The sequence below is a fragment of the Polyergus mexicanus genome, unplaced genomic scaffold (genome assembly GCF_030449975.1).
Source record: "Polyergus mexicanus isolate NDT 795.1 unplaced genomic scaffold, iyPolMexi1.0 SCAF_13, whole genome shotgun sequence".
Taxonomy (NCBI): domain Eukaryota; kingdom Metazoa; phylum Arthropoda; class Insecta; order Hymenoptera; family Formicidae; genus Polyergus; species Polyergus mexicanus.
The window spans coordinates 3,089,209-3,102,770 of NW_027223333.1; the positions used below are offsets into that span (position 1 = coordinate 3,089,209).

The window sequence follows — 13,562 nt, forward strand, 5'->3', positions numbered from 1 at the left end:
CGATTGGTCAAACTTCAATCTTCAATCTCAATCTTCAATGGGTCTGTTCTTTGCAGCTGAACTGGCTGCACTGGTTCAGAGTTTATCTTTTTCTGTCCCTATTGGAAGGAGAAGGATGGGCTCTGAACTGGTGCAGCCAGTTCGGCTGTAAAGAACAGACCTAATGCGTAGTCTGATACAAGCTTCATATTACGCATTGCAGACTCGGATCGGAATATGAACTGCGAATCGTCATCCATCCAATCAGAGCGAAGTAGCCAGGGATCTGATTGGATGATTGATGATTCGCAGTTCGTAATCCAAATTCGATCCGCGTCCACAATGCGTAATGTGCTTTGTACAGCTTTAAGCCCCTATCAGACTATGCATTGAAGATTGAGATTGAAGATTGAAGATTGAAATTTGATCAATCAGAACTAAGAAATTTTAGTTCCTTTTGTTCCTTTTAGTCAAATTTTAATCTTCAATCTTTAATCTCAATCTTCAATGCGTGGTCTGATACGGAATTTAAAATCCGTATCAGACTACGCATTGAAGAGTGAGATTGAAGATTGAAATTTGACCAATCAGGATAAAGAAATTTTAGTCCCTTTTGTTCTGATTAGTCAAATTTCAATCTTTAATCTTCAATCTTCAATTTTCAAAGCATAGTCTGATACGGGCTCAATGCTTGTATCTGACTACGCATTAAAGATTGAGATTGAAGATTGAAGATTGAAATTTGATCAATCAGGACTAAGAAATTTTAGTTCCTTTTGTTCTGATTAGTCAAATTTTAATCTTCAATCTTTAATCTCAATCTTCAATGCGTAGTCTGATACGGGTTTTAAATTCCGTATCAGACTACGCATTGAAGATTGAGATTGAAGATTGAAATTTGACCAATCAGGACAAAGAAATTTTAGTCCCTTTTGTTCTGATTAGTCAAATTCTAATCTTCAATCTTTAATCTCAATCTTCAATGCGTAGTCTGATACGGGTTTTAAATTCCATATCAGACTACGCATTGAAGATTAAGATTGAAGATTGAAGATTGAAATTTGATCAATCAGAACTAAGAAATTTTAGTTCCTTTTGTTCTGATTAGTCAAATTCTAATCTTCAATCTTTAATCTCAATCTTCAATGCGTAGTCTGATACGGGTTTTAAATTCTGTATCAGACTACGCATTGAAGATTGAGATTGAAGATTGAAGATTAGAATTTGACTAATCAGAACAAAAGGAACTAAAATTTCTTAGTCCTGATTGATCAAATTTCAATCTTCAATCTTCAATCTCAATCTTTAATGCGTAGTCAGATACAAGCATTGAGCCCGTATCAGACTATGCTTTGAAAATTGAAGATTGAAGATACTGACTGAAGATTGAAGGTACTGATGATTGGTTGATCTTTTAAACTTATTTTTTTCACATGTGTCAAACTGTAATTCTTAGAGCATAATAAATAATAAAAATATAATATATAATTAATAAATATTAAAAATATAAATATATAAATTTAAATATAATATTAATACACAAAAGTTTATTTAAAAATTATTTGACAAGAAATACCGATTAAAAAGTATGATCTTAATAATTAATATATTTTTATATTTAATTTATATTATATTATATATAATATTTGTGTATATTATATATATATATATAATATATATATATATATATACATATTTTATATATAATTGTGTAATATCTATACATGTTCTAAGCTGCAAATAGTCAGTCACATTTTCCCGTTGCTTTAAAACAGTTTTGCTGTTTTTCAAATAATTAAGTCATGATGTGCGAATATTGAAAGATGAAACATACACGCAATTTCGTGTGAGAAGACATATATGTATACGTCGTACAATACATATGATATTTAATTGTTACAATTATAGATTTTGTATGTTTATTTCAAAGAAATTACTATATTATATAATAGGAATTTATAAGATACTTTATTTATAAACATAGTACTTCTTTTTACACACAATATTTCTATTTTTTTGTTTATAAATCATGTCGGAACACGAGATATCTTTGATAATTAATAAATTGAATTTTATATTATATATTTCATTTTGGCATTTAAGAGTCACTTATTCAAATTAATATTAAATTGAAATGGAAACAAAATAAGTATAAAATACATCGTCGCCTGTCAAATCGATCAAATCAATATGTTTGAAATAAGTTTAAAATTTATTTCTTTTTATTTCACGGAATAACAAAGCACAACTAGTCGAAAATAGATATTTCCTTTTTTTGCTCCTTTTCATCTTTAATACGTTAAATTATTTTAAACTAGTAAAATTGCTTATCTTGCATACTTGAAATCAGATACTGCTTTAAATCGTTTGAAACAAATGACATATATTACAATTAGTCAAATAAAAATTGACACACAGTTCATCTATTACAAAAATATATATAATACTTTAACTGTATATTGAAAACGTAATAAAAAATTTATTACTTACAAGACTAATAGTGCGATAACAATATAAATAGAATATTAACGTTCTTTGCCTATCAAAGCAACTTCGCATATCTTACATACTGTATCTTTAAATTGTGGATTATAGCTGGCGCCGCATAATAGACACTTCACTTCTGGTTTTCCTTTGTAGATAGGTGTGAATGTGCTTGCGCACAAGGAGAATGGATTGTGTTCATCGTACACTAATTTATGCTCATCGACAGGATTCTTGTCACAAGACTGAAAAATAAATTAATTTTTTACTTGTAGATATAAATATTATATATTCATATAAATATCAATTTTTACGAGAAAAACAAAAATACCTGTAATAGAACTCGAATTTTTTGCGCAAGTTCAGAATTTGGTCCAAGCTCGAGCAATCTCCTCGCGAACGAAGCAGCTGTTTTGTAATTCTTCAATTTGTAGAATAGATTCACAGCTACTTGAAGTGTGAGAATCTGATGTACGGGTTGCAGATTACAGTGTGTGAAATATGCCGCCATCTCGCAAATTCTCTTCTGCTCAGTTAATGTGGCTCTCGGTAGACTTTTACGTTCAGTTTCCATCTTTAAACCTAAGATATACTCGCGACAGATCTGAATTAGCTGTTGAGCTTCCGCAACGTCTTGTTTAGTATCGACGACGAGCAACGGTACGCTTAGCAAGATTCGCTGCAGCTTCTCTATCGCTTTGGCAAACTTGCCGTTGGTCGTCAGTTGGTAGCACACCTGAAGACGTTGAACAAGTTCCGTAAGATGTAATCCCACCGCAGGTACACCAGTTTTCGATGTAGCATCTTTCCAATTGGTATCTTTCCAGTTTCTTTGCGGATATCCGTATAACGACGGTACACTAGGCAGACAGGCGTAGGATGTTCTGGAACGGGCGTACGTATTCAAAAACAGAGATTGATAAGGCCCAAATTCCACCACCCCAACTTGATTGTTCAGTAATCTGAAAGCGGACTCGAACGATCCGGCCAATATGTGATCGATTGGCAACTTCGAGTTGTTAACCCAATGTTGCGTCGGCGGAACTCCTTTAGTGGGTGGAGAATAATAACCGTCTTCATTGGCGGTTGTCGCAATCTCGAGTTCCGGCGGTAGATCGACGTCTTCGACGTCCCATCCAGGATTCTCCTCACCTTCCGGCGCGATTTCCGCGTCCACAAGTTCTTCGTCGTCTATACCGAGTTCCTCGTCATTGCCCCAACCTTCGGGTGTCGCTGCACCGTCATCTTCCAGAGCGAGAGCGGCGGCCACCTGAGTCCTACTGCGAGACATCATCGCGCCCTCAAAGAAACCTTTAGAAACTGTCAGCAGCGGCCAATTGTTCTCAGCTTGTTGAATAGGCACAGGTGGACGAAGGTATATAGCACCCTTCTCCAATGCAGAAAGTTCCTCGCTCATCGACTCATATTGGGCGTCATCCTCCTCGTTTGATATGCCGTGAATTTTTTCGGTGACATACGCCAACGATGCTTGTCCAGAATTCTACAAAGGGTTCGAATAGAAATGTATATATAAACTTTTTTCAAATAAATAAATAAAATTATTAATTATACTAGAGATATACCCGCAAAATCTTGGCCCGCTCGTAAATATCTCCAAGCAGCAAACTTCCTTGATACTGTCCCGATACATCTTTTCGAATTTCCGCAATTTTTATCATTTTACGCAGCTTCTCTAAATTGCCGGTTATGAGGTAAAGAAAGGCCAACTTTTCAAAATTCTTGGTCCTTTGATAGCACATTTCCACGACTTGATGATTGCCTTGCAACAAAGCGGTTTGCGCCAAATTCTCCCAGCACGATTTCTGATCGAGAGATCTCGCCGCTTCCAACGCAACCTCAATATTACCGCATTCAAGGGCGAGACCGAATCTCGTCTTTTCATCTTTCACAAAGTGAAGCGCTACTTCTGGATATCCCTTCTGCTGCAGATACGCTATAATCGACTGTCCAACGAGATTCGCAGTGCGAACCATGTGTAAGACTTCTTCGTATTTCCGGTTAATCAGTGCCAATTTGAATTTATATTCCGTCGGATCTATTCGAAGGATTCTCGGCCTGCATTCTCGATCCAAACAGTAAACTTGATTCCCTTTCACCCTCGTGACGTAGATCGGCAGGTCTAGCGTGCGAATGATACCATGATCGCCGTTGCTGATCGCGTATTTAATATGGTTGCTAGTCGTGTAAATGAACACACCGGAATCATCCCAGGCGCCGGATTTTACTCTTGTATTCTCGTGCACGGAACAGAGAGATTCCAACCGGCGATTGCAAATGTTGACAGTGTGTTTGGCCAGCAAAGCAACGTGAGACATGTCGCTAGACCATACGACGTATCTGCATTTTGCGATTTTCACTTCCGCCAAAGTTCTCTTCTGCTGTACATCGAACAGCGTTATCTGTTCCGGGTCGCGCAAAAGTAGCATACCGGTGCCGGCATAAAATATTTCGTCGCAGTTTGGAATTTGTACCTTCTTCGTGACCTCGTTCTTCAGATTCTTGATAACTAACTAAAAAAAAAAAAAAAAAAATTTATCATCTAAAAATGTGTATTTTACAAAAATATAATGAGTAGAATTGCCACGTATTAGAAAACAAATTAATTAGAGAAGTAAAAAATAGGGCTAAAATAATTAGAATATATACAAGATTATTTTAATTACCTAAATAAAATAAAATAATCAAGTTCCTAAAAATTTTGAAATAATTATAAAATATATCTTCATTTACCGAATACGCTCTGTCCAATACAGCGAATCGATTCCTGGCAACCCAGATAGCGGTGACTCCAGACGCCCGTTTGGTATCGGCATCCGTGCTCGAATCCCCTTCGCGCGGTATCATGTACAAATCGTAAGTACTATTCTCGATATTCGATGGTGATCTCGTGCATACTAGAAGGCTATTTTCCGCTTGATTGTACGACATACTATAGGGCGGCGTTTTTCCCCCGCCGCGAATCTGCATCACCGACGTATCCTTTGACGTGGTGAAATCCAGCTTTCGAAGGAAACGGTCTTTTACATAATACAAAAGATTTCCGTAAACCGCGTACGCGGGACGTTCTCTCTCGAGTTTGAAGATGATCATTCCGGAATCGTGACCGGCGGCAAAGAGATTCAGAGTCGGATGAGCGGCCAGAACCCAGAATCTCTCGTGTTCCCGTCTAAATGTGTGCAAACACGTGCGCTTTGTCATATCCCAGACCCTGATGCTTTTATCCTCCGAATTGGAGAGGATGAGATCCTGTCTGGGGTGAAATAATACACAGGATACGTTGTTGTAATGGCCGCGGCACGTGTCTACTTCCCAGGCTTTAGCGTCATTCATCCGCCACATCTTGATCTGCCGATCATCGGCTCCAGAGACGATCAGAGGTAACGTACCGTGGAAGCACGCCCAATTTACGCCTCTATCGTGACCTTCTAGGACGTACTTCACCACCGCGTCGGCCTGACCGAATAAATCAGTCGCCCCCGGATTCTTCAGGTGATCCTCGAGACCTCCTGGACCTGGCGCCACGTTCTTTTTCCGTAATCCTGCAATTGCATTCAATTATTAAAGCATTCTTCTTTGCGATCGCTTAATTAAAAAAAAAAAGAAAAAAGAATTTAAAAATAAGATTTCAAAAGCATCAGAATGAATATTTTTTTATTAAATATAAAATTTAATTCTCCAATTTTTCATTATTATTTAATATTAACACTTAAGTTATTTAATATTATTTATTAGATTTTTTATTTTGATAAAATATTCAAAATTCTTAATATGCATGTTATAGACACATATAATGTGTGTGTGTGTGTGTGTAAAAAAATAATATAATTATATCTAATATTTAAGAATATGATATATAATATATAAAAAAAATAATTTTTTTGCACGAACCAGAAATATCCCAAACGCGGACCGTTTGATCCAACGAAGCCGACACAATGATGTCTTCCGTAGGATGAAACTGGGCACACATTACGTAGTGATTATGTCCAGTCAATACACAAATGCAAGTGCGACTTTGCCAGTTCCAGATTCGGATAGTCTGATCGTCCGATGCGCTGAGGATCCAGGGATATTCTTGATGGAACACAGTGGTCCTGATGTAATCCAGATGACCCAGCAAGGTGAAGATACATCTACGTTGCTTGTAGTTCCACACCTTAATCTTGTAATCGTCGCCGCCGGAAACGAACAGCGGCTGCTGATTGTGGAAACATATTCCTCGTACGGGTCCGTCGTGCTCGTCAAATTTGTCGAGGAGGGTGCACATACGGTAGTCCCACAATTGGATGACGCCATTGTGCAAACTGGAATTCATTCGTAAATTATATAAAAAACAATCTATAAAAAATTATATATATTATATTATAATATTTATAAAATATATTAATAAAATTTAATAAAAATATAATAAAATATTATATTTATAAAATATAATAAACAAGTATATTATAAAACTAAAAGATGTATGTGCGATATAAATTTATTGAACAGATTTATTTATTCTATATTTAATATTTAATAATTAATATATTTCAAAATATTAAATTTTGTCAATACAATATATTATTTCTCGTTCCTTTAGTGTGTTACTTAATACCTGAAATTTTTTTATACATGCTAATATGTTTTTTTTTTTTTCCCCGTTCGCCCTCCATAAGTATTATCCTTTTCAATTGCTCTCTATAAGCTATATGCTATATCAACGATTTTACGAGAGGCCTGGATTGCGAAAACCGGCGATTCGTACGATTTTTTTGTCCGAGCGATTGCAAAATGAGGCATAAATATAGAGGTCATTCGGAAACTGGATTTCGGGCCTACCTACGCCTCGATACAGGGTGTCCCGATATTGCAATGAAACGAAAATAATACAAACTTAAAAATAAAGATTCAGATCATATGTAACGTGAAATGAACAATTCATTGTTTTTAAATGAATAAATATCCACTTTAAAAAAATGAGAAATCTGTAATTATTTTTTTTTTTTATGAAATTTAATGGATTCTTGTGTGTGAATCGCATTTTTGACCACCTTGTGTATTTTTTTTTGTCTCTATTATCTTCGGAGAAAGGCGTGGTACGTCCATTACCTAATCAAAATAATTGCTTTTGATTCGATCTCCTACCGGTAATCATTATTAAAATATGCATGAATATAAAATAACTGCCGTGACAAAGCACTCGCTCATACATATCTAATAATAAGATCAAACACGATTGCCAAATTCGATGTTAAACCAGTTTACAGAATGATTCGTTACATTCTAGTTATAATACCCATTATCCTAAAAACAAAATTTATATATAAATAATGTGAAATTATATTTTATTATATTTTAAATTATATTTTAAGTTTTTTTTTATTACAACTAATGTGTTTTATGATAGACGTAACAAATATATGTGAAAATAAATTACACTTTCTACAATTATAAATATTGCTATCTTTTATCGTTTATAAAATATATCAAAGTAAATATTATTTGTGTTATTTGAAAATAAAAAATATTTTCACTTTCTTTGCACAATTTTGACACTTTATATTTTGAAAACGAACCAGTTTAGGATACATATCTATAGGTCCTTTTCTTCTTAGAATAAGCCAAGGAATATCCCCTTCAAGTTTGTGTACTTATTTAGGAAACATCCTGTATATTGGTGATTTTTTTTTTCCTTAAACAATTCTGTGGGCGAAGCAATGTTTACGAGAGAGAATGTTTTTAATTTTCTTAATAAATATGCTAAAACATATGAATATAATTGGATGGTTGTCCTTGGCGTCCAAGATTATCACATTTCATATCACTAGATTTTAACATTCTTTTGTTTTAATTTTAAATGATAAAGCTTCTATGGACTTATGTTTACATAAGGTGCCCCATTTAAATTTATTATCCCTTTTATCTTCGCAAGGTAAGATCGAATAAAAGATACGTTTAAACAAAAGTTGTTCGACGTTGGGAGATCTGATGATGATCTTTATTTGATCCTGTATCAAGGTCAGAGTTATTTCGAGGTCATTTTAATGTTTTTAAACGAAGCCACCGTAATTTATTCGGCATAAACAATTATAAGGATAGTATGGCCAAAATTTAATAGTTTACGAGATACTTTATATTTTAATCTAATATAATTTTACATAAGTTATCTTTACATATATAAACTACTAAATACTAACAAGCATTTCGTAAAATATTCATTTTTCTTATACTTCATTATATACGAATATATAATTTTTTTTGTATAAAGAATTGTAAAAAAAAAAAAAAAAAAAACTTTTCCTTCTAAACTAAGCGATTTATTTTCACTGATGCATCAAGATACGCGATAAAAGTATCCGAAATTCGATCTACATGTGCCATATAACTTTGACGAATCTGACGAGATACAGACCAATACAGAGATCGAAATAAAGACCCCCCCGCATATCCCCTCAGGACATCTCTATGGAATCAGGTCGTCAGAAGCGGAGGTGTACGCCGCGAGAGTGGGGGGGCGTGAAATGCACGCCGTGTATAAGAGATCACATTATTACGCATCCTGGTAGTGTGCTCCTTAATTGCATTAGGCCTACATCCCTTTGTCGACTCTCGACAATGGCGTTACCGCGGTTCTCCTGCGCTGTTATTGTAAGTATGCATTTGCATATAAATAAAATAATTTCTATCCCAAAATATTCAATTTTTATTCTATAATCAATCTGAAACATCAATTTTATTAATCTTATCAATTTAATTTTATTATCTTTCGCATACTATTATTTATATCATTCATTAGTCTTGATTATTTGCTAAATTGCAATGAATAATCTAATGTATTTATGTTAAGTAAAATCACACGTTTTTTTTTTTAAGCTTTTTATAGGTATAACATCAGTGAGAACGTACTCTGTTTTCTACGATGGCAGTCGGCTGGCATTTTCCAACACTCCAAGATTGATATACGCAGGATCTGAGTCTAATCCTGCTTTCAGCGGATACTCCTATACAACCCATGATTTGAATGGTGGCAAAAGTAATGTTGTTTTTACAACCGGTGCTGATTCTATGAGCAGATTGCAACATGAAATGAATTCGATGAAATTGTCAGAAAGAAACATGTTGGAGAGAACTCAAGAGAATTCGTCGCCTTCGGAACAATCGTCTAAATCTGAAGAAACGAGTACGAATAAACAGGAAGATTTTAATTTGAATGCTAAAAATCTCAAGGAAGAGAAGGAACTGTTAAAGAGCTTTGAAGTAGATGATAATTTTGTTGAACATCAAGTACCTCTACAGCAAATCTCTTTTGTGGATTTACCTTATTCTGGGTTTAGAACAAATTTACTGAATCTTGCGACGGTACTTCAGAGATATCACGTGTCACCAAGTACGATACAAAGTTATTATCCTCACGATCCTCATTCCCGGTTAAGACTACCTTTGCATAATTTTAATCTTTACAATCCTTCTGTGCCATTATTTTATCGGGCAGCGATCACGATTCCTAGCAATAACAATGAATATACATCAACAGCTGCTCGAGATAGAAAGATTTCTTTAAAATTAAATGATATCGAAAGCTCACAAACTGATGATACCGTCCCTGAATCCAGCTCCGTAGAATCCAGTAAAATAGAATCAAGATCCGATCCGGCATCAACGGTAGACGCAGTTGACAAAATATCAAATAAATCCGCTATTGCCATAGATAAACCGGAATTCACGACTACATCTAAGAAAGTAGAGGAAGAAATTGCGAGTAGTACTCCTGTAGATCTTGCAATAGCATCCGAGAGTTCTGTCCAACAAACTACGGAGGACAAAAGAGATATTACTGAACTTGCGAATACAGAAACAAGTCCTTTGATGGACAAATCAACTAATGCAACATCTAAGACACGAGCGTGAACATCAATAATCAAAAGACTATATCTTCCGACAATCACATTAATAATAACAGGATTTTCAATATAATGTAACAAATCTTATCGCAATTTTATACATATTGCTTGAATTATATTAAAATAAAAATCGTTTGACATTTTTACATAAATTATGAATGTTTTTATTTTAATATAATAAAAATAATGGCTAATTATAAAAGATTATAATCTCTTAATAAAATTATTAGTATCTATGTTCACACATATTAATTAAAGCACTGTGCGATAAATTAAAGGATAAAATATTCATTCAATAATTTTCCAATGTAGTGGATAATTTAAATAAAATATTGTTTTTGCAAAAAAAAAAAGAAAAAGAAAAAGAAAGAAAAACATTCTCCAAGCGTTGAAAAAGGCGTGAAATGATCAATAAGTCGAAAATGGGTGCCACTTTACCTCGCAAGCACCCAGGGACGTTTCGGATGAAAGGACAGTCCTTTCACTCGCGCGGACTTCGTTTCGAATTTCGTTAGCATCCCGACAAATTTTATTCGACAAGCCGTGTAAATTAATTACACATCACCCTCACAAAATCCTCTTCACCTCTTGACACACGACGGGAGACACGTCACTATCCCTCACCGCGAATTATAAATGACCGATACGGATATAGTAGATGCTATACGCGTGACTTTTTTTTTGGACTAGTAACATTCTAGTTGTAAAATAAATTCCCTAGAAACACCCGAGAAGCGTTCGCGCGTCTGATTGGCTGTCCAACGGGCGCTTCTCGCTGACCCCGTTGATCGAGGAATTCCGATTGGTCGGCGGCTCGCGCATGCGCACTCGCGGGGGACACGTTCCGTCGTCTCGGTCCGTCTAACCTTGGATGGATATTCATCTGTCAATCGTTTCAAATGAAACTACTTGCTGTAATAATTATGGTCTAATCTAATAAGGAATAGAATAAGCGTTCTCGTTACTATTTTTTTTTTTTTTTCGAGAGTAACAAATACATTCCCCTCTTGTGCCGCCTATATTTTTTATAAATCACCCTTGTATCGATAGCCGGCGCGGTATAATGCAAGCGCCGACCAGTGCCATTGTTTTCCTCAACTTGTTTATAATCGCATCGATTTGCATGATCGACATTCAATGTGAGAAAGAAAGGCCGGCCGACAAGGAGGAACGTAAATCCCAAATATTCCCACCCTGTGCAGCATGCAAAATACTTACCAATAGTTTCAAAAAGGTAAACGTAATATCTTTGCTTTTGTGACTTAAAAAAAAAAAAAAAAAAAATTTTTAGTCCAAATTATATATTAAAATTATATTAAATGCGTTAAAATGTGCCAATTGTAGATATTACGCAATTCTTTAGTCAATGTCAAGCTTTACAAGTTATAAATTTTTTGTAGGGTCTAGAAAGAACGAGCCGTGGGAAGTTTGAGGGTGGTGACAGCGCCTGGGAAGAGGACAAGCTAGGTTCATATTCGAGAAGCGAAATCCGATTAGTCGAAATACAGGAGAACTTGTGTAAAGAGGTGAAAAATGGTGAGACGCAGTGTCAATCTTTAGCGGAGGAATTGGAAGGTCGGATAGAGGAATGGTGGTTCAAACATCAGGACGCTTATCCAGATATACACAATTATATTTGCATCGAAAAAACGGAGCGTTGTTGTCTAGAGAATCACTATGGTCCAGATTGTACGCCTTGTCCAGGATATCCGGATAAGATCTGTAGTAACAACGGCAAGTGCAAAGGAGCCGGTACGAGAAAAGGAAACGGTGGTTGCTTCTGCGATAAAGGATATATCGGTGACACTTGTTCAGGATGCGCTCCGGGATACTACGAGTCTTATAAAGACGAAAAGACCTTGTTATGTTCCGCGTGTCACATGGCGTGCGATGGATCTTGCGGTGGCGCTGGACCAAAGGATTGCGAGAAGTGCGCTAATGGATGGCACACGATTGAAGGCGAAGGCTGCTTCGATATTGACGAATGTACAAAAAGTGATGAGATCTGTCCTGGCAATCAATTTTGCATTAATAAAGAAGGAAGTTATACTTGTTTAGGTATAAACTTTATTATTCTTTTAAAATTTTGAATATATTAAAATTAAACATTTGAAATCTTTCCAGCTTGTGACAAAGCTTGCAACGGTTGCACAGGCGATGGCCCGGACATGTGTATCAAATGTGCCGAAGGACATCATAAAAAGGATAATATGTGTATAAGTAGGTACTAAAAATGATGAAATAATGTATGATATACCATATTTTGAGAATAACATTTATAATTTATGTTTTTAGATTCAGATCTTCTTGGCCGCAAAAAAAAGGAAAATCTGGCGCGATATCTGACGTATTTTGGGCTCTGTGTGGCGATATGTATTATCTTGCAGCGCAATATTTATGCAGCAAGTATTATTGGCTTGCTAGTCGCAATATATATATCTGTATCAGAGTACATGATTGCGCATAGCGATGTTCAAGATACAACGGCAAACATGGATATTCTAGGACCAGCTTAAATAGGAACACAATTTAAATAATTCTATGAAATTTCATTATATAATATTGTGTTGCACAAACACACATATATATTAATGTAAGAAATCATCCATATGAATATAGATCATAATATTAATATATAAGTAAAAAAAAAATATATATATATATATATATATATATAAAGTTAAAAAAGAATTTACTTTATTTGAATAGTATCTTTTATTGATATTCCTTTAAAAAATATTTTGAGATATGTTCCTATAATACTATACATATATAGATACATATATGTTTTTAATATCTATATCTTCAGTTTATATAATTATATGTGATTTTTATTCAAATATTGGAATGTTTCAAGAATATATAGGCAGTTTTTATATGGATTTTATATGGCCAGTTTTTTTAATACCATTTGTCTTGTCTGTTAAAGTTATTAGAATAAATGGTTCTTGTGTCTCCTAAATATCTTTATTATATACTGCGTATATATTATACTATTGTAAATATTATATATATAATACTGTATATCTCTCAATGTAAAATGAAGAAGAAAAAGAAAATATGAAATAAGTACATTATATATTTAAAACAAGTACTTATGTGTGTGTATATTTTACATAATTTTATATTTATAGAAAAATTTAAACGATTTTTGTTAATATATGTCTGAATATAGTTTCTAATATAAAGACACTA

The 13,562-nt window shown here is 34.5% G+C and overlaps 3 protein-coding genes across 5 annotated transcripts; 2 read left to right on the forward strand and 1 right to left on the reverse strand.

The window, feature by feature from the left end:
* Positions 1-1,971: 1,971 nt before the first annotated feature.
* Alphacop (coatomer subunit alpha) lies at positions 1,972-10,983 on the reverse strand. Of its 3 annotated transcripts, none has more exons than XM_070306507.1 (6): positions 10,806-10,983; positions 6,373-6,788; positions 5,215-6,023; positions 4,047-4,994; positions 2,795-3,964; positions 1,972-2,708 (listed from the first exon to the last, which is right to left on the reverse strand). In XM_070306507.1, the coding sequence occupies exons 1-6, from the start codon at positions 10,883-10,885 to the stop codon at positions 2,505-2,507; spliced, it is 3,627 nt and encodes a 1,208-aa protein (XP_070162608.1). In that variant the 5' UTR covers positions 10,886-10,983; the 3' UTR covers positions 1,972-2,504. The 3 variants fall into 3 exon arrangements, with proteins under 3 accessions (XP_070162608.1, XP_070162609.1, XP_070162610.1); XM_070306508.1 differs by lacking the exon at positions 10,806-10,983 and adding an exon at positions 8,043-8,716; XM_070306509.1 differs by lacking the exon at positions 10,806-10,983 and adding an exon at positions 7,576-7,715.
* On the forward strand, positions 9,082-10,421 carry LOC138938929 (uncharacterized). Its single transcript, XM_070306344.1, has 2 exons — positions 9,082-9,114; positions 9,340-10,421. The coding sequence occupies exons 1-2, from the start codon at positions 9,082-9,084 to the stop codon at positions 10,372-10,374; spliced, it is 1,068 nt and encodes a 355-aa protein (XP_070162445.1). The 3' UTR covers positions 10,375-10,421.
* A 238-nt stretch (positions 10,984-11,221) lies between the features above and the next one.
* Creld (Cysteine rich with EGF like domains) lies at positions 11,222-13,214 on the forward strand. The gene is made up of 4 exons (XM_070305832.1): positions 11,222-11,601; positions 11,768-12,425; positions 12,492-12,587; positions 12,663-13,214. Exons 1-4 carry the CDS (start codon positions 11,431-11,433, stop codon positions 12,881-12,883), a joined length of 1,146 nt encoding a protein of 381 aa, XP_070161933.1. The 5' UTR covers positions 11,222-11,430; the 3' UTR covers positions 12,884-13,214.
* Positions 13,215-13,562: the final 348 nt, after the last annotated feature.